Consider the following 20,000-nt stretch of genomic DNA (forward strand, 5'->3'; position numbering starts at 1 on the left):
GTTAATTGATTATAAGTCTACATTGTTTACAAAGACTATCTGCCCAGAGCAAGCGAGAAAGAGATAGCCCTATCCGCTTTGTCGACTGCAACACCAATGTTAATCAAATACTTCCGATTTAACGAAAATCTAAATAAATGCTGCAAATCACCCCGAAGACCTCTGCTACTGCAGATATTGACAACAGCATGCAGTACAGAGGTCTTCGGGGTGATTTGCAGCATTAATTTAGGATTTTCGTTAATCATAATTATATATTAATTAGCATTTGAATAAAATGGATCTCTATTTAATTCCAAATACTTCCATTATAACGTGGATCTCAATATAGTCGAATTGATTGAACCTGAGCAATCAGTAATCGTTTATTTATGAATGGAGTTATCTCAAATCATCTCTCCTTTATTCACATAGATACAACCAGTCAGATAAATTAAACTTAACAGCCACCGTTTATTAATTTATGAATGAAGTTATCTCAAATCATCTCTCCTTCAAGCCTGGTTTTCACTAGTAGAGTTAGTGGTCGAGTAACTGGCATACTAACTCTACTCTACTTACTTGGTCGAGTAACTGTTTTTCACTACAATTTAAAATAGTAGGTAGAGTGTGTTGTCTAGTGAACAGAACTAACCTTAAAATGTCAATACTTTTTAATAAATTGACACTTGAACACTTAATAACATCCTCATAAATTAACATTTTTTAATAAATCAATACTTGTTAAAATGACAATACTTCTTAAACAATGTGTAAAGGAGAGATGATTGATGGTTGGTTTGTGTTTTAGGACAGCTGTTGATGTTCATCAGCAAGGGAGTGTGGCGCAGCAACCCGCTGGCGGCCGTGTTCCTGTCGTGGCTGCTGGTGCAACTCATCCTGTTGATCGGCTCACTCAACCTCATCGCTCAGATCAACTCGGTGCTCTTCTTGCTCTCCTATCTGGCACCAACCTCGCCTGCCTCGGTCTCGACCTCGCGTCCGCGCCCAACTTCAGGTCAGATATCCTTGTCTATCAGTCTACAAAGCAGATGGCTCTATGTCCACGTTATAATGACAGTATTTGATTAACATTGGTGTTGCTATCCTTGTCTATCATTCGACATAGCAGATACATCTATAGTGAGGTCCACGTTATAATGAAAGTATTTGATTAACATTGATGTTGCTATCCTTGTCTATCAGTCGACAAAGGTAGCGCTATCCCTTTCTAGCCCTTGTCACCTGGTCATATGGGACATATAAATTATATGAATCATATATTTATCTCATATTGATCAGGATTTTAGAATTTTTAAATTAAAAGTTCAATGAACAGTATTTTGTCATTGAACAATCTTTTTCATCGACAGAAAGATTGTTTTATTTTATTTGTTGTCAATATTAACGTTAGCTTCTCTCTGTTTCTTATAACAAACGTGCCGCTTGTGCGACAGATAGAAATATGTACTTGAGATGGCTTTTATGTTTGGCATTGACTGAGTTTATATCAATACCCAAAAATTTAGCTTTTGGGACAGAGTTCGTTCGTTAGGACTGTGATTAAAGTCTGGCTGTTCTGGTGGAAAGGATTGATTTTGCTCTTGTTTTATAATACAGTTTTCCTGTCGCAGTTCGGGCAGTTTAAAGAGAATTGTATTATTTAATAAGACGGGATCTGAACCCATTCCACTAGATCAGTTATTTTGATTTTTAACTAATAATTAACGTCGCGTTTCAACCAGTGAATGCCAAAGGGATTGCAATCAGATTTTCAACTTAATTATGAGTGTAACGCTAGTTCGCCTCCATGGTGCACATTGGGTAACGCTAAATGGACTAGCAAATGATGGCGGTCAGACAAACTTATGTTCTCCTGACCGAAAACCACACATCCCAAAGAATTTGGAAATATACAGTGTATATCTAGGCATTTGAGACTCATGAGCTATATATTTGTTGTGTATCTGCCATACGCTAAATAAATAAATAATGCCAAAGGGGGAAGCCATCTTCAAAAGGTAGGTGTTATCATTTTTGAGTTTTTATATTTTTCATAACCACAAAGATTGTATCTTTAGCAGCAAGCAAGTAGTTCCCCCATTAATTTCATTTTAATATTGTTTCCTTATTATAAAGTAACCTTGATTGTTTAAATGTAATATATGTTAAAGATTATAAGATTATATGATAAGATTATATATAATAATGATAATATTATAAGATTATATGTTAAAGATTCATTAAATTATATAGTAGAATGTTCACCTTTTGTTTTATCTTTACTAGTAGTTCTGTGAACAGTAGACCTCACGCAGTATTCTCATCCACAAGTACCTGATGTCAACTGTTTTAAAAAATGTTAACAAAATCAGTTCACGTTTGAATGTGTATTGCATAATTTATTAATATTTATGTTAATTTAAACAATGAATAGAATATATTTTATTCCAGAATTTATATAATATTCATCCAGTTCCGTGATAATCTTTCTATCTAATGAAAATTAATTTTTTTCAATCAAAATATTATAATTTCTTCAGCATTATTTAGTTCATTTGATTATTTTTAATCACCTATTAAATTAGTTTTTTCGAATGTGAGGATATTGATACTGATGGACACGCATAATAATACCATGACTGCAAAACAAAATATTGAAACCAAAGACCTTAAAGCTGCGATTAGACCAAATTTATTAACAAATGTTAATAACTCAATCCTTATAGATTATCTTAGATTGAACATAACTTATCATACACATGATTAACATGTGTGTTTGTCAACTTGCGTTCAATCTAATAGAATCTATTAGTTATTAACATTTTGTGAACATTTTTGCCAACATTTTGTTAATAACTCTGGTGTAAACCCAGCTTAAAGATGCATACCTCTTCAAGGTCTTTGATTGAAACTATTGACCTTATACAAATACAGTAATAGACTGGCTTCTCCACACATCTGTGTAATCACTTGTCAGCTGATTTATGATGAATAATTCTATAGTCTGATTTTTACTCTAATATTGGCGTATGAATGAGGCTCCTTTTTTCTTTCATATTATCCTTGAAATGCAAAATTTCCATAAACCTTGTATATACGTCGACGCGCGATTTAAAAAGGAACATACCTGTCAAATTCCATGAAAATCTATTACCGCGGTTCGCCGTAAATGCGCAACATATAAAAATTAAACATTAAGAGAAATGCCAAACCGTCGACTTGAATCTTAGACCTCACTTCGTTCGATCAACTAACAAAACATGTTACATATATTTTTTTCATTCCCCTTTACATATTTAGTGGAAGTTTCACCGCCTCCTTACATAGTTGGTGGAGGCAACTCCTTATACCCTTCACTCAACCTCATTGAACAGATCAACTCTGATTTGCAGTACATGCCCCGTAGCTCTGCCTCCGTGACTTGAAAAGGCTGAGTTCATCTTTGCATTAAAGTCATTAAAACAATTTCTCAATCTGGAATTCCTTAGGGTGATTTATTTTGTTATTTTTCACTCATTACTGTCTTATGGAATAGTTTTATGACTGTTGAGGTTTTTAGGATTCAAAAATGGGCTATTGGGGTAATGGCTGGGGAGTCACAAAGAAATAGCTATAGACCCCATTTTAAAAGTCTTAAAATTATTCCTTTACCTAGTGTCTACATTCTGGAGGCCCCTTATTTTGTTAAAAGAAATCAATGTTATTTCACTCGTGATGATATTCATTTTCATAATACCAGAAATGAACACTTGTTGAGAGATGAGATGTATCGCCCACTTTCTATAAGAGAGGCGTCAGAAGCTCTGGCATACAATTATATAATATTTTACCTGAAATCATAAAGAAACTGAGTTCATAATGAACACGAGTTTAGATCTAAATAAAAAATATATTTTTCCAAGAGTGATTTCTACACAAAGGAAGAGTACATTGATCATTACTCTACATGAATTAAATAATGTTTTCCTTTCCTGTGTCTTGCTTTTGTTACTGTGGGCTGTGTCTACTTTGTTGGACCATTTAGATTATTTTTATTTTGTTGAACCATTTTGACAAGTTCCAGATCCTCCCGATTAGGTGGGCAGTCTATCCATGTCAGTCATTATTCAAAGCAGATAGCTCTATAGTGAGGTCCACGTTATAATGACAGGGGAGGAAGATAGGGCGTTGCCTTGCCACTGCCTTCTATAAAGGATAGTGATAATGGTATATCTTATCTTATATTAACTGTTCATTATTCTTTAAAATGATCAATTATATTTCATTCGTAAAGAAAATTCATTTTCCTATGATTGAATTTTTATAATTGACATTAAAATTAGGAGGGGAAATACTTGCTTCATGCTGAAGAGAATATCACTTCATGAAGAAGGAGGAATCATCTATGGACCTGCCCAAAGGCAGAACACTGATGACATTAAATACTTTGTTATCAATTTTATTTCGACATTGTTGAAATATGATCTGGCAACGTTGTGGAGCTAGATAGTGCTATCTACTTTGTTGAGTACAAGGATAACAAACCCGACGTTAATCAAATACTGCCTTTATAACGTGGACCTCACTATATAGTAAGAACACAGTCATCGTCATTTGAGTATATAGTAAAGTCCACGTTATAATGACAGTATTCTATTTACATTGGTGTTGCGATCATTGTTCATCATACGACAAAGCAGGTAGCGCTATCCTCATCTATATCCGCAATTTTGCCGACCGTTTTTCAAAAATTTTGAATTTTACAAAACTGTCTTTGAATGATTCTCTTTTTTCAAATATTTCAATTATTCTTATTACTTTTTTCTGAAGAATAATTATATATTTTCTGAAGCTCCTGCTATTTATATTAGCCTTCAAAAATATAGACGGGTATATGAGGAGAACCAGGTGATACAATATTTAGAGGACATACTCACCCTTACCCTTTCGTTTACCCACCTCATAGACTTTGTCTGCTGGAGAGTGGCCCGTTTTATATGGGAATGAAAACATTAAATTCACTCCCATCTCACATCAGAGAAATTGATGTCTTCAGGGAGTTCAAAAAAACACTCAGGGAATTTCTTATTGTATTGTGTCCTCATAAATTAGCGGACTTCTTTGTTATGTAATTTTGACTTGATGTATGTTATGTGAAATCTGTTGTGTTCTCTTGTTTGTTGTGTTTGATAGATGAAGGATATTTTTAATATTTTTTTTCAATTCTGAGGGTGGTGCCCACATAAGCTCTTAGGCTTGTGCGTGGGTAATGAATGATGATGATGAAGAGATGACGACTACTTTTTAGGTAATCGGGACCGACGGCTTATCGTCTCCTCCGAAAGACGGGGTGGCCGTATCTATGTGATTGTGCTGTGGTCAAAAACTTTTGCAGCGGTCGAAATTCGAACTCGGATTCTCTTGATTATCAGACCGGCGCGTTATCACTTATTCCAACCAGCCACCCATATTAGTAATATATTAAGCAATAATATATATATATAGTAATAATTAATAAACTTAATAATATATTAAGTAATATTATATCTGCTCCGCAACCGAACGTCACTCCAGCAGAGCGTTTGATGATCGACCGGGGAACAACAGTGGTTCGACCGGGGAACGCGAGAAGATCTAACATCTCCCGTAACGTTCATGATGGGTGCGACTGCCGAGCGGAGGCGGAGCTACTGCGGTACGATGGAGGAACGAGGGCGGTACGAGGGAGGAGCGTGCTCGGTGCGGTTGGATGCGCGAATATGTGTACGCAGATTTAGATTACACTTTGACGTGCCATTTACTGCTGGAGCGTTGCTTCCTTGATGCAGTTCCATATGACGAATAAGTAAAGTGAATTAAAGTAAAGTATAATATATTATACTATAGTGTAGGCCTAATCATGATAATATGTGTATAATGTTGAATGTTGAATTTGCAGGCCTTCGTTCAAGTACTTTTCGTGGTACACAGCGTTGATTGGCCTGATAGGAACTCTGGTGATGATGTTTGTGATCAACTCGGTGTACGCTGCATCCAGCATTGTGCTCTGTCTTCTTCTAGTTCTCCTGCTGCATCTTTTCTCTCCTTCTAGATCGGCGCACTGGGGTTCCATATCGCAGGCGCTTATTTTCCATCAGGTAATTGTTATTAAAAAAATGTATTATATTATTGAAATTTTAATATTTTTGGTGATTGTGAAGGAAGATTTTTGTTTGGATTTGTATTCTGAAATAATTAATCTGATAAATTCAAAATCGTAGTAGATACTTTTTTGGGCTCAAAATAGTGTGTGAATTAAGTTATCATTCTTACATAACCTCTAGACTGTGTATTCCAAATTAAGGTTTAGAACAGTTTTGGGCGAATACCTGTTGTTTTTACCTGGATTGTATTTGATATGAATAAATAAATGAATTCATTAATATATGAATTATTAATTTGTTGCGTTTAGCCGCTTAAGTGAGCAGGGCTCTTGCAGCATGCAACACGTCTGAATTATTCATTCATTTAATAAGAAAACAAACGCACTGAGCTTTGAAGACATAATTTATAGAAATGTGTACAGACTTCTGCGCCACGAACATAGGCATTTCGCTTTATATCAGCTGATGTTAGTTGCGCACGCACCTTAAGAAGTAGGAGGGTCACGAGATGTACAGTGCGCGTCCCATAGACGCGGTGACTTTGACACGGCATATAGGAAAGGTATGGTTCTGGGGGTAATATTAACGGCTTTGCAAAAACATCGGGCTTCAGAGACCCTAGATCCCTAGATGGAGGAAGCTCCCCACACACAGAGATTCTTCATGAATGAGAGAGTTGCAACGTATCACCAACAATGAACACATGTACACATGTGAGCAGGTACTAGTTTTAATAACTAATATTCAAAAATTAGACTGTAGTGTCGTTGAAAATAGTTCAAACACGGAAAAGCGTATGTTGAACGAATGTCAGCTGATAGGATGTGTTGTTCTAAAAGGACGTAACTTCAAAAAGCTCCTTATGTATCTTTTCGGATGCAACACGTTGCTTTTGAGAAGATACAAATGGCATCTGTTGCTTATTTCAATTTTCAATTTTATTAAAACACACAAAACAAGACATAACACAATTACGGAACTCGGAACAGGCAAAACTTGAGAGACAAGGTTCATCGAACAACTCTTTATCAGCGGGGAGTGAAAAGCGCTGGTATAAGATTGTTTAATGCTCTACCTGCGCATCTCAAGGAGATGAACGGTAAGGGTTTCAAAACAGTAATAAGAAATGAATTATTGAATGTCTCCGCATATTCAATTGCGGAATTTATGGCTCATTGCGAGCAAGTAAGACTGATTTGATAAATTGTAAGACTAAGACTGAAATCGTTAGACTGATTGACGAATCTACATACCCCTTTTAAAGGTCGTCAAAAGATGATTCAATTATAATAATAAAACAAAATGACAAAGAATTACAAAAAAATACAATAAAATGTTACAAATATAAAAAAACCATGGTCTTTGTGGTTGGGTGTGTTGGAGAAGAGAAAAAAGAGAGGAAGATACCTAGCCAACTATGGTTTCCCATGTAATAGGCAGGCAAAGAAGAGAAGAGAGAAGTGATGAGGAAAAAAGGGAAGGGAGAAATGGGGGGAAGGAAGAAAACAGAGGAATAGGTACGCAAAATAAAGGTAAGCGAGTCCACTGAAAAATGAAAAAAAAACTAATGAAAAAACAATGCTGGAGCAGAAATCTTGAGTCTTATATATCTAAATGGAAGAAGAAATTACTGTATGTCCAGTTTTTTATATCCAGTTTTATTTTCCGCTGATCTTATTGTCCATGAGAAAGTGATTTGGAGTAAGGTTTATTATTTAGTACCTATGTAAATTAACTGCCTCCTATACATTCAATATTAGTGTTATAGGATACATATTTGTTAGCAATGGCCTTAGATTATAATAATTAAGATTAGAGTTTAATGTGAGAGCAAAATCGGATCTATATTTTATTAAGTATTCAATTACGGTTTTTATGTATAATAAATTGATGTATAGTCATGACCTCAAAATCACTAAAAACCATATGCGTTGGATAGAACCTGGGTTTGCTTAATATAGTTTTAATTATCAGTTTTTGTGCTACAAATAATTCAACAATATGACAGTTGAAACAGCCCCTCCAAACAACTATGCCATACTGCAGAAAGATACATTAGAGCTCCTTGTGTGTCTTTTCGTATGAACACGCTGCTTTTGAGAAGATACAAAAGAGCATCTGTTGCTAATGGACAGATACTTTAAAGCTCCTTGTGTATCTTTTCGGATGCAACACGTTGCTTTTAAGAAGATACAAAAGAGAATCTGTATTGCTTAATTAAAGCTACATTTTCATTAATGTTGAATGTTTTTTAACGGGTAGTATTGTAGTCCAGAGGCCCTCCGCCGATAGGCAAAGCTACAGTACCCGGACTATATCTCTTGAAATATGAGATTCTTGCATAAATTAAGCAGTCCACAAAGTATTTCACTCTAATTCCATTGTATTGTGATGTTGTGTGTTGTCAGGTGCGAAAATACCTACTAATGCTTGACTCGCGGAAAGACCATGTGAAGTTCTGGCGACCACAGATGCTGCTGATGGTTGGCAACCCACGCAGTTGCTGTCCTCTCATCAGCTTCGTCAACGACCTCAAGAAGAGTGGCCTGTATGTGCTGGGCCACGTCAAAGTGGGACCTGAGTTCAGCCAAATGAGTGACGATCCCACGCTCGACGAGTACTCACACTGGCTGTCACTCGTTGACCATATCAAGGTAATTACATCTAATTAGTAGCAACAAGAGTGGCCTGTATGTGCTGGGCCACGTCAAAGTGGGACCCGAGTTCAGCCAAATGAGGACGATCCCTCGCTCGACGAGTACTCGCACTGGTTGTCACTAGTCAACCATATCAAGGTAATTACATCTAATTAATAGCAACAAGAGTGGCCTGTATGTGCTGGGCCACGTCAAAGTGGGACCTGAGTTCAGCCAAATGAGTGACGATCCCACGCTCGACGAGTACTCACACTGGCTGTCACTCGTGACCATATCAAGGTAATTACATATAATTAGTAGCAACAAGAGTGGCCTGTATGTGCTGGGCCATGTAAAAGTGGGACCTGAGTTCTGCCAAATCAGTGACGATCCCACGCTCGACGAGTACTCACACTGGTTGTCACTCGTCGACCATATCAAGGTAATTACATCTAATATTAATAGCAACAAGAGTGGCCTGTATGTGCTGGGCCACGTCAAAGTGGGACCTGAGTTCAGCCAAATAAGTGACGATCCCACGCTCGACGAGTACTCACACTGGCTGTCACTCGTCGACCATATCAAGGTACTTACATATAATTAGTTGCAACAAGAGTGGCCTGTATGTGCTGGGCCATGTAAAAGTGGGACCTGAGTTCAGCCAAATCAGTGACGATCCCACGCTCGATGAGTACTCACACTGGCTGTCACTCGTTGACCATATCAAGGTAATTACATATAATTAGTAGCAACAAGAGTGGCCTGTATGTGCTGGGCCACGTCGAAGTGGGACCTGAGTTCAGCCAAATGAGTGACGATCCCACGCTCGACGAGTACTCACACTGGTTGTCACTCGTCGACCATATCAAGGTAATTACATCTAATATTAATAGCAACAAGAGTGGCCTGTATGTGCTGGGCCACGTCAAAGTGGGACCTGAGTTCAGCCAAATGAGTGACGATTGAACGCTCGACGAGTACTCGCACTGGTTGTCACTCGTCGACCATATCAAGGTAATTGAATGAGCGCTAGCAAGTTCTCACTTTTGACTCACTCAAGGCCAAAGTCGTTGTCCTTCTGTTTGTATGTTCTACAATAACTTTAAAAAGAGTTGATCAATCAGCTTCAAATTTTGAACACGTATTCCATGAATCTTTATAGGTCAAGCTCGTTGGACAACAAAATTGATTCACTCCTTCGGCCTTTTCTCAGGATATGAAAATAACATTGAAAGTGCATTAAGAAATAAATTTGTTGTGATTTATCATTTAGTCAGCTGAAGAATTCATTGTATGCAAATAGGTACTACAGTTTTTCCATTCATTCATTCATCACATCAGATGAGGCTATGTTGGAAGCTATCACACAGACAGTCGTTCATGCACAGACACATGATTCCAGCTGCTTAATATATACAGCATAATTTACACTTTTTACAGCAATAATTACACTTTTTAGTACCTGTTGCACAACAGCCGGTCAAATTTTAACCGTGATTAATTCCACGAGAACCAATCAGAGAAGCCGTCTTTTCAAAAACGCCTTCTCTGATTGGCTCTCGTGGAATTAATCACGGTTAAAATTTGACCGGCTGTTGTGCAGCAGGGCCTTACATCAACAAATTGATACGAGTTGAGATATCAATGTGCGGTTATCGCCATTCATTTCCTCTTGGAACTCTGTATCGAAATCATGTATCACATGACCGCCTCCTCATTAAAATAGTTATTTGTGCAACTAGTGCGCAAAGTGACAGTTTGCTGCACCGAAAGAAACGTTTACGGAATGGCTTCTTGAGTGCAGCAGAGGAACTTTGCTCACGTATTCCACATTAAACTTTTCCTACAGTTACCATTGAATATGAGAAGTGGTTGATTAAATGATTATGGGTAAAATGATGTCTGAAATCCATCAAATGTTTGTGTGTGTGATGCTGTTATTAATAACAACCTTAATTCATTTAAAAATTAATAATCCAATTTAAGTTGAAAATTCTCAGCCAAAGTTCTCATTTTTATTCATTCAAGAATCAGAAAAAATACAGATAGAACGCATTCAAAATACACGCCAACAGCTGATTGGGATGGCTGCAAGATGGCTGAACTGACAAGCGCGCGACTTAGCGGGAAGAATCGTACCCAAGTTTGTTTCATCCAGCTAAAAATTACTGAAACAGGATTCTGAAATTTAGACTTTTGCTCAAATTACCGAGAAAAATGCTCAAAGTAAACTGAGAAATATTTATAAAAATAACACAGACAACAGAGAATATTATTGTAGTATTGTTATGTTTTTTATTATTTTTTTTATATGAATATCGAACGGTAATCATTTAACCTCAAAATTAGAATTTTATCATGTATATTTGCTACTTTTCTCATTTCTTGCAGTTGAAATAATAATTATCAATAGAAAAGAACTATTATTTATTATTAAATGATGAGAATTTGTAAATGATGATTATTTAATATGATTTAGATGAACATTATTCTTGTTTTGGATTTCTAGATTGGGATTTTATCATAAATGTAGGGTAGCCATTGAAATGATTCTTATCTAAATCTAACCACAGGCATTGTTACCAACTTAATTTTTGTTTTCGTGCACTAATCCTCCATATAACCCACCAACTATTTTGTGTTGCCATGTTGCAAATCTGGAGTGCAGAAAAAAATTTTCCCGCACTAGAGCGGAAAAGTGAATCTTTGGGTATTGTAATCAGTACAGGAACAGCAACTTTCCGAGGTAGCTGTAGGAAAAAAGAATTTGATTCATTTGAGGGACAAAGATGTTGAAGCGACAGAGTAATTTTTCATTTCAAATAGGATCCCCAATGAAACCTAATGTCAAATTATTCTTGTTTAATAGATATTTAGCTGTTTCCATAATTCCCGCCAACTCTGTATAATAATTAAAAGTTGCGGGTTTCAAAGATTACAATACAACAGTTCATTAGCGAGTTCTCCAACCCAGGGGGTTACTAGTATTTTATGATACGACTTTTTTCGCAGGTGAAAGCGTTCATAGAGCTGACAGTGGCTCGATCGGTGCGGGAGGGCCTGCACCATTTGGTGCACCTCTCAGGTCTGGGTGCCATGAAGCCCAACACCATTGTCTTCGGATTCTACGACGATCAAATACCGCATGACTATTTCTTGGAGTGAGTATCAATTAAACCTTCATCTCAATAGATATTACTATTCGAACACAATAGAATTGAATTGAATCGCTGCCTTTATTAAAAACCTAGGAGGGCGAAGTTAGGGCGCAGCCGGCCCTCTCTTACACTTAACCCTCCATACAATTCTAAGTTACAACTAAAACAACATCATAAACAATGAACTAAAGTAAAAGAAAACAAATTAACAAGAAAAAAAACATATAAATATAATAATTATATTTAATTTTTTATTATATTATAATTATTTATAATTATATATAATATAATAAAAATAAAAAAAGAGAAAACTTGAACTTCTTTCGAATTAAGTACGTAAAAGGGGTTATGCAAAGGTAGAAGAGAAAAGTGAATACAGTTGAGAATTTTCAGTCCAATCCATAGATTATTCCGTAGAAGAAAGGGGAGAAGTGAAAAAAAAGAAAAGAAAAAGGAAGAGAGAAAGAAGGAAGAAAGAGAGGAACCACACATACACACACACACACACACACACACACACACACACACACACACACACACACACACACTACAGACTTGAATTACGGGTTAGGGAGCATTCCAGCCGAGTCCACCACCTCTGATCCACTGCAAGACCGCCGCGCCGAACCGGCGATGTCCCTCAACTAGCCTCAGCTCAGCAGGCAAAGAATTCCATAAACTACAGGCTGTCACAAGGAACGACTTATTGAACATGACAGTCCTATGTGTTGGACAGCCAGCAGATGGGATCCATACCGCGTTCCTCCACGGCCAAAATCACCCAAGTAACGGTACTCCACTGCCAGATACTTAGGTGTTTGGTTTTCAATATCTTATGCAGGAAGCACCAAAGCATGATGTGATCTACTCTCACGCAGCTTCAGAGTTCAAGTCTGTTTAAGTATTCGGTCACATGGTCGTCACGTCTCAGGTTGAAGATAAAGCGAACACAATATTATGTGCACGCTGCATCCTCTGCAAAAGTTGAACTGTCATGTCAAGAGTCACCATGTCACAGTAGTTGAAGATTGGGAAAATCAGAGTCTTGACCAGCATAACCTTTGTTGGAAAGGGAATGAAGTCAGAGATCCTCTTCAATGTCATGATCCCCCCAATGACCCTGTTACAAGTCTGAGTCACGTGGCTGGTCCAGTCAAGAGTCCTTGTCATTGTCAGTCCCAAATTTTTCACGTCAGAACTGTATTCCAATTGTATGTTATTCAATGTTATGTATGGTCCGTTAGATATGTCAATTGTGTTTTAAAGTCTTATCACTATAGATAGAAGATAGTGAACAGTGGAAATACAGAGAGATCGAAAAGTCGCGCACATGTGAATAAACCTTCATGGATATATAGACGTTTCCATAAATTATTTATGCTGGCTTATGCAAGATAGCACCACTTAGGGCCGTTTGCACAGTGCCAGTTTAAACTAAATTCCATCTTAAACTGGATTAAATCTATATCAAGTATCATCTGTTATAATGTGATTTGTTTTGAGTTTAAGCCAACAGCTGATTGAATTCAGTTTAAGCTTTCACTGTGCAAACGGCCCTTAGTAGCATAAGTAGTATAGCACCAACGTTAATAGACAGAAGGTTGATCACTCACAGGTCTAAGATTCGAAGTGGTGGGGGGAACTCCAGCGTGACGTCACGTGTAGTAAAAAAGTGATAGAGTAACCACATTGAGCATACAGTTTATTCACTGTATCTTCAAAAACATTGTCGTTTAATCCCCTCAAGTTTGACCTAAAACTTAAAAATTCTCCATACTTATAGCGAATTAATCACCAATTCTAATGATTCTAATGATTGTTAAATATTTCAAGTTCATTCAACTTGTATGAATAAAATGAGGTTGAAAGTTTTTCAAGAATCTAAAAACGTGACACGAGAAAGTTAATAATCTGAAAAGCATTAGTAGACAACGTTATACTATTATAATTTCAAATTAACCCATAAAAAATCTTGATGAACCAATGCATTACAATAAACCGATCCCGATAAATCCAATGAATTTCATTCACATAAATGCACTGAACACATGCTGGTATCGAGCACATGTTCTACGAGAATCAAAATATCTCATCCCCGAAATTCACAAGCTGATGTATAGCCAAACTACAAAATATAAACACGACCTAGAAGATAAAGAAACCTTAAGGGTTTGAAAGGGAAGGTTGGAGGTGGGGTTTTGCTTTTATATTGCAAAATGCTTGTATTATTTAAATGTTTTGATAATTATTGTGAAGCAGAAACAGAAAGCTTTGCATGTCAGAAAATGTTTGTGTTATATTATTTGACTATAGGTCACCGTATGATTTTCAAGAATGCGTTATTCTGTACTCTGTACTACAGCATACGTCACGGCTGCAGTTCCCCCACTCCAATTGCATTTCAACTAAAATACTATAGATGAGTGACCAACCTTCTGTCTACTAATTTTGGTATAGCACCACTACTTATGATGTGCGGATTGATGTGCGCGACTTCTCACTATAATGTATCTTCTTCAGTGTTTTGTATAATTGATTATTTTGTCTTGTGAAAATTCAGTGATTGTGTGTTTATGTTGCAGTGCCGACTCGCCGTACCGCACAGAGCGGTTCCAGCAGGAGTGTGGAGGTGCCAGTGGTGGGGGTAGTGAAGGTGAAAGTGGAAGAGGCAGTGGAGGGGGTAGTGAGGTGTTTGGCCTGCGGCAGTCAGTTGAGGAAAAGCAGTTGACCGGACAGGAGTTTGTGTGTCTGATCAGCGATGTGCTGCGAATGAAGAAGAACGTGTGTGTGTGTCGACACTTTCACACTCTCAACAAAGCAAAGGCCGCCGTCAAGTGAGTTACACTCAAAATGTATCACTATTATTTAATTTTTCAAGTGTTTTGTATAATTAATCGTCAATTTTGTCCAGTTGCAAAATTCAAACCTTCAAACCATTCACCTTAAAGCCTGGTTTTTATTGGTAGAGTTCCCTGGGCAAGTACTATCTTGTGGACTCTCCCAATGAAAACGTTCATGGTAGAGTAGTAGTTACTTTCCTTGCCCTATTACCATAGGTAAGGAAAGTATTGCTTTCCGAAAAAAGTTAAGGTACCCCAATTTCTAAATTTCTATACGTTTCAAGGTCCCCTGAGTCCGAAAAAGTGGTTTTTGGAAATTGGTCTGTATGTGTGTGTGTGTGTGTGTGTGTGTGTGTGTGTGTGTGTGTTGTGTGTGTGTGTGTGTGTGTGTGTGTGTGTGTGTGTATGAGTGTCTGTGTACACGATATCTCATCTCCCAATTAACGGAATGACTTGAAATTTGGAACTTGAGGTCCTTTCACTATAAGGATCCGACACGAACAATTTCGATCAAATGCAATTCAAGATGGCGGCTAAAATGGCGAAAATGTTGTCAAAACAGGGTTTTTCGTGATTTTCTCGGGAACGGCTCCAACGATTTTGATCAAATTCATACCTAAAATAGTCATCGATAAGCTCTATCAACTGCCACAAGTCCCATATCTGTAAAAATTGCAGGAGCTCCGCCCCATCAATGCAGATAGATTCCCAATTATCAGGCTTCAGATACAATTGAAACAAAAAAATCAAGTGGAGTAGATTGAGCATGAAAATCTCTACAATTAATGTTCAGTAACATTTTCACCTAAAATTGAAAATAAGCTTTAAATTCGAGAAAATGTGATTATTCAATTGCAAATTATTGTTGATTCTATTAAATCATTCACTATGAAGAGATAGCAGACCTCATGTGTGTCTCCAGCGTTATTGCCCTGTCACCAGCTGGCTCAAATGAATGGTAGACTTGAGATGCGCGGGAACACTTGATGCAGGTGATCAATTTTCATAAAGGCAAGGAAAGTTGTGTGAGTGCGCCACACCAGATTTTTTTTAGTAGAGTAGAGTGGGTAGCACCGTGGGATAGTACTCTACCACTTGCCTTCCCCCACTACCGCTTCTCACTCTACTCTACCACTACTATGCTAATGAAAACAGTTTCGAGCTAGTAGAGTAGAGTCGGTTATTGACATTTGAAGGTTGAGCCTGGTTTTCACTAGTAGAGTTAATGGTCGAGTAACTGGCATACTAACTATACAGACCTAACTCTACTCTACTTACTTGGTCTAGTATTGTTTTCACTACAATTGAGAATAGTAGGTAAAGTGTGTTGTCTAGTGAACAGAACCAACCTTAAAACGACTCTACTAGTTCGAGACTGTTTTCATTAGCATAGTAGTGGTAGAGTAGAGTGAGAAGCGGTAGTGGGGGAAGGCAAGTGGTAGAGTACTATCCCACTCTACTCTACTAAAAACTAGTACTCTACCATGAACGTTTTCATTGGGAGAGTCCACAAGATAGTTGGTACTTGCCCAGGGAACTCTACCACTAACTAAACTAATGAAAACCAGGCTTTAGCTCTGTCCACTAGACAACACACTTTACCTACTATTCTCAATTGTAGTAAAGACAGTTATTCGACCAAGTAAGTAGAGTAGAGTTAGCTCGGTAGAGTTAGTATGCCAGTTACTCGACCACTAACTACTCTACTAGTGAAAACCAGGCAGTGTTATCTCACTTGTTGCGAGATGCACGGAAATCGCCAACCTTTTATCACCGGTAATTGTTTGTAAACAACAGCTGTAGAAAGTCTACTTATTTTCTTGTATTGTACCATGGCTTACTCTATCTAAAGTAGGCTATGATTGTACCTATTATTGTTGTTGTAATGACACCTCCTCTAAACACGCACTTGTTCTACATTAGAGGAGTAATTTTCTTAGAGAATGTAAATTGTAACATGTAAGTAAACAATAATAAAAAAACACTTACTGAAAATAAAATTAATTTGAATTGACTTTTACAATAAATTCACCAATGGATTTTGAGAGAAATCTGAGATCGGTACCAGAGAGGATCTAAATGACCGGGCAACTCCTGATGTGTGCAACTTAACAATGCTTTCCAAGGCTGCGGATAAGTTCTTTAAACTGTCGTTCCCGGCTAATATATACCAATTTGTTAATATGCAAATTTTAAAAAAGAACAGTTTGAGCTTTAAGCCAGTTGTTCCTTTCCCAATCATTCATAATGAGTTGAGAATGATATTGTGATTATCAATGTATAAAATAAATGAATAAACAATCGACCATTAACGGCTTAAATTATACCTGGAAAGTTCGCGAGGTGGAACTTCCGTCAGGGACTCCCCACCAATAAAAGTCATACGAATATTAATATTATTATTTGTTAGAATAGTCAAATATTATATTGTTCAATTATATTTAAAACTATTAGTGTTTGAACATATTAGTGGTCTGAAAATTTTGCGAAGTGAAGAGCTACAAGACTTAACCTATTTCGGACTATGTTTAACCATATCTAAATTGGGGAGAGGAACAGCACAAGGTTACCTTATTTTTCCTCTCCCTATCATTTATAATTATGATGTATACTTATTATATCAATCAATAAAGATAAAGAATATTTTATATTACTTATTATAATATATACTAGCAGGTAACCCGTGGTCCGCAAGGGTCTAATCAAAAACTTGGCCAACTGGAAGCTCAACCTACTAAATGTGAAGAATTTAAAATAAACCTATAACCTTCCTTGGTTAATTAAAAATCCATATGCTAAAATCCAAGTTAATCAGATGAGTAGTTGAGACGTGATGATGCGTCATTCGTGAATTTCCTATCCCATACGTGTATAAGCCTCTTTCCTCTATTATAGATTATATAATTTGTTTCAGGTCGGGCAGTTTTAAGTACATTGATGTATGGCCAGTCAACTTCTTCCATCCAAACGCTGAGGATCCGTTCAACACTACCAGCCTATTTATGCTACAGTTGGCCTGCATTATAAATATGGTGAGTGCCTCATAAATATGATTTGCTCATCATAAATACGTAATGTGCATCATAAATATTATTAGAGCTTCGTACATCAAATAAGGAATTTGTATGGTATTTCACATTGATCTGTATGATTTCTTCATCTTTTCTGTCAAAAAAATTTTGTAATAGTATATTTCGCACCTAGAGCAGAAAATGAGATTTTTCCAGCTCGAAATCGGTTTTCAAGTCCGAGGCCGTAGGCCGAGGACTAGAAAAGATTGAGAGCTGGAAAAACATTTTTGCCCGTGGTGCGAACGATATTTTTCGCCACACTACAGGTATTGCTGACAAAATAAATAAAGAATACTCGTTAAGCTATCGTACCTATCTCTTGATTTTAGTGGTAGAAGATTTGCAGTCAGGATTTCAGATTCTTTTAAAATTCCACTTGGAATACCACAGTCATCTTCAAGCATTTTTGAAAATTCGGATGTACTAATCAACAATAATAATTGAATAAAACTGGTTGCGAAGCGAATTAGTTTGATTCGAAACTGGAACTGAAATCATGGCGACTTCATGATGATGAAAGTGGACACTCGCCCGATCTAGCGGATGACTTATTAACTACTCCCATGAGCGGCTGGAAAGAGACAACTTTCTGGCCTAGACGGAAAAGAAACCCTTTTCTGACGTCGTCTGCAAACAAGGTCTTTCAGATCTACGTAGGGACTGGAAAACAGCTGCTTTCTGTGCAGTGTGGCGAAAAAAATATATTCATCCGAAATTATTCAATGAAGCAAAACAAAAATTTTTAATCTTCAAGGATGTATTGACCCTTTGAGCTTCTGAATAGCTCTTCAATGGTTCATGCAGCCCTGTTTTGTACTATTGAGAGGCAGAATAAAAAGGATGCCCACATATTAATATCAGAGTCAGTGTGACCGGTACATTAAAAATATATAACTTACATGAGTTAATCAATGTTAATCAAATAAGCCTGGTTTTCATTAGTAGAGTTAGTGGTAGAGTTCCCTAGGCAAGTACTAACTTTCTTGTGAACTCTGCCAATGAAAACATTCATGGTAGAGTACTAGTTTTTAGTAGAGTAGAGTGGGATAGTACTCTACCACTTGCCTTCCCCCCCACCGCTTCTCACTCTACTCTACCTCTAATATGCTAATGAAAACAGTCTCGCGCTAGTAGAGTAGAGTCGTGTATTGACATTTAAAGGTTAAGCCTGGTTTTCACTAGTAGAGTTAGTGGTTAGTGGTCGAGTAACTGGCATACTAACTCTACTCACCCAACTCTACTCTACTTACTTGGTCGAGTATTGTTTTCACTACAGTTGAGAATAGTAGGTAAAGTGTGTTGTCTAGTGAACAGAACTAACCTTAAAACAACTCTACTAGTTCGAGACTGTTTTCATTAGCATAGTAGTGGTAGAGCTATCCCACAGTGCTATCCCACTCTACTCTAATAAAAAATCTGGTGTGGCGCACTCACACAACTTTCCTTGCCGTTATGAAAATTGATCACCTGACGCTATAGTGTTCACGCGCATCTCAAGTCTACCATTCAAAGATCTGAGCCAGCTGGTGACAGGACAATAACACTGGAGACACACAAGGTCTGCTATCACTTCATAGTGAATTATTAAATAGAATCAACAGTTGCCAACAGTTTGCAATTTATTGAATAATCACATTTTCTCGAATTTCGAGCTTATTCTCAATTTTAGGTGAACATGTTACTGAACATTAATTGTAGAGATTTCCATGCTAAATCTTTTCCACTTGAAAGTTGAGGTTTTAAATTGTATCTGAAGCCTGATAATGGGGAATCTAAAATCAAACTTTGCATAGATGGGGCGGGGCTCCTGAATTTTTTCCAGATATGGGACTTGTGGCAGTTGATAGAGTTTATCAATGACTATTTGAGGTATAAATTTGATCAAAATCGTTGGAGCCGGTCTCGAGCTAGTAGAGTCATGCCGTAGGCTATCAAGTTTAAGAACATATCAATATGTTTAAAAACATATTAAACTATCGGTTTATATATCAATGCTTTTTGTAGAACTTTTGAGGCTGAACGGCGATAATGAATGTTCCTTATTGACATTTTAAGGTTAGTTATGGTCACTAGACAACACACTTTTCCCACTATTCTCAATTGTAGTGAAAACATTAACTCGACCAAGTAATTTGAGTAGAGTTAGCTCGGTAGAGTTGGTATGCCAGTTACTCGATCACTAACTCTACTA

General features: G+C 37.1%; 1 protein-coding gene and 1 non-coding gene across 2 annotated transcripts in view; one reads left to right on the plus strand and one right to left on the minus strand.

The window, feature by feature from the left end:
• Nucleotides 1–131: 131 nt before the first annotated feature.
• On the minus strand, nucleotides 132–279 carry LOC120349539. Its single transcript, XR_005570379.1, has one exon. It is a non-coding gene; the product is annotated as a small nucleolar RNA snoR83 (small nucleolar RNA).
• A 509-nt stretch (nucleotides 280–788) lies between these two features.
• LOC111055813 (solute carrier family 12 member 9) overlaps nucleotides 789–20,000 on the plus strand; it is a 33,018-nt gene continuing 13,806 nt past the window's right edge. Inside the window, 7 exon segments of the mRNA XM_039427138.1 lie at nucleotides 789–943; nucleotides 946–997; nucleotides 5,900–6,098; nucleotides 8,513–8,758; nucleotides 11,753–11,901; nucleotides 14,481–14,732; nucleotides 17,653–17,770. Coding sequence (XP_039283072.1) covers nucleotides 802–943; nucleotides 946–997; nucleotides 5,900–6,098; nucleotides 8,513–8,758; nucleotides 11,753–11,901; nucleotides 14,481–14,732; nucleotides 17,653–17,770 — 1,158 coding nt within the window. The 5' untranslated portion in view covers nucleotides 789–801.

This window comes from Nilaparvata lugens, chromosome 1 (assembly GCF_014356525.2).
Source record: "Nilaparvata lugens isolate BPH chromosome 1, ASM1435652v1, whole genome shotgun sequence".
In the NCBI taxonomy this organism is placed as follows: Eukaryota; Metazoa; Arthropoda; class Insecta; order Hemiptera; family Delphacidae; genus Nilaparvata; species Nilaparvata lugens.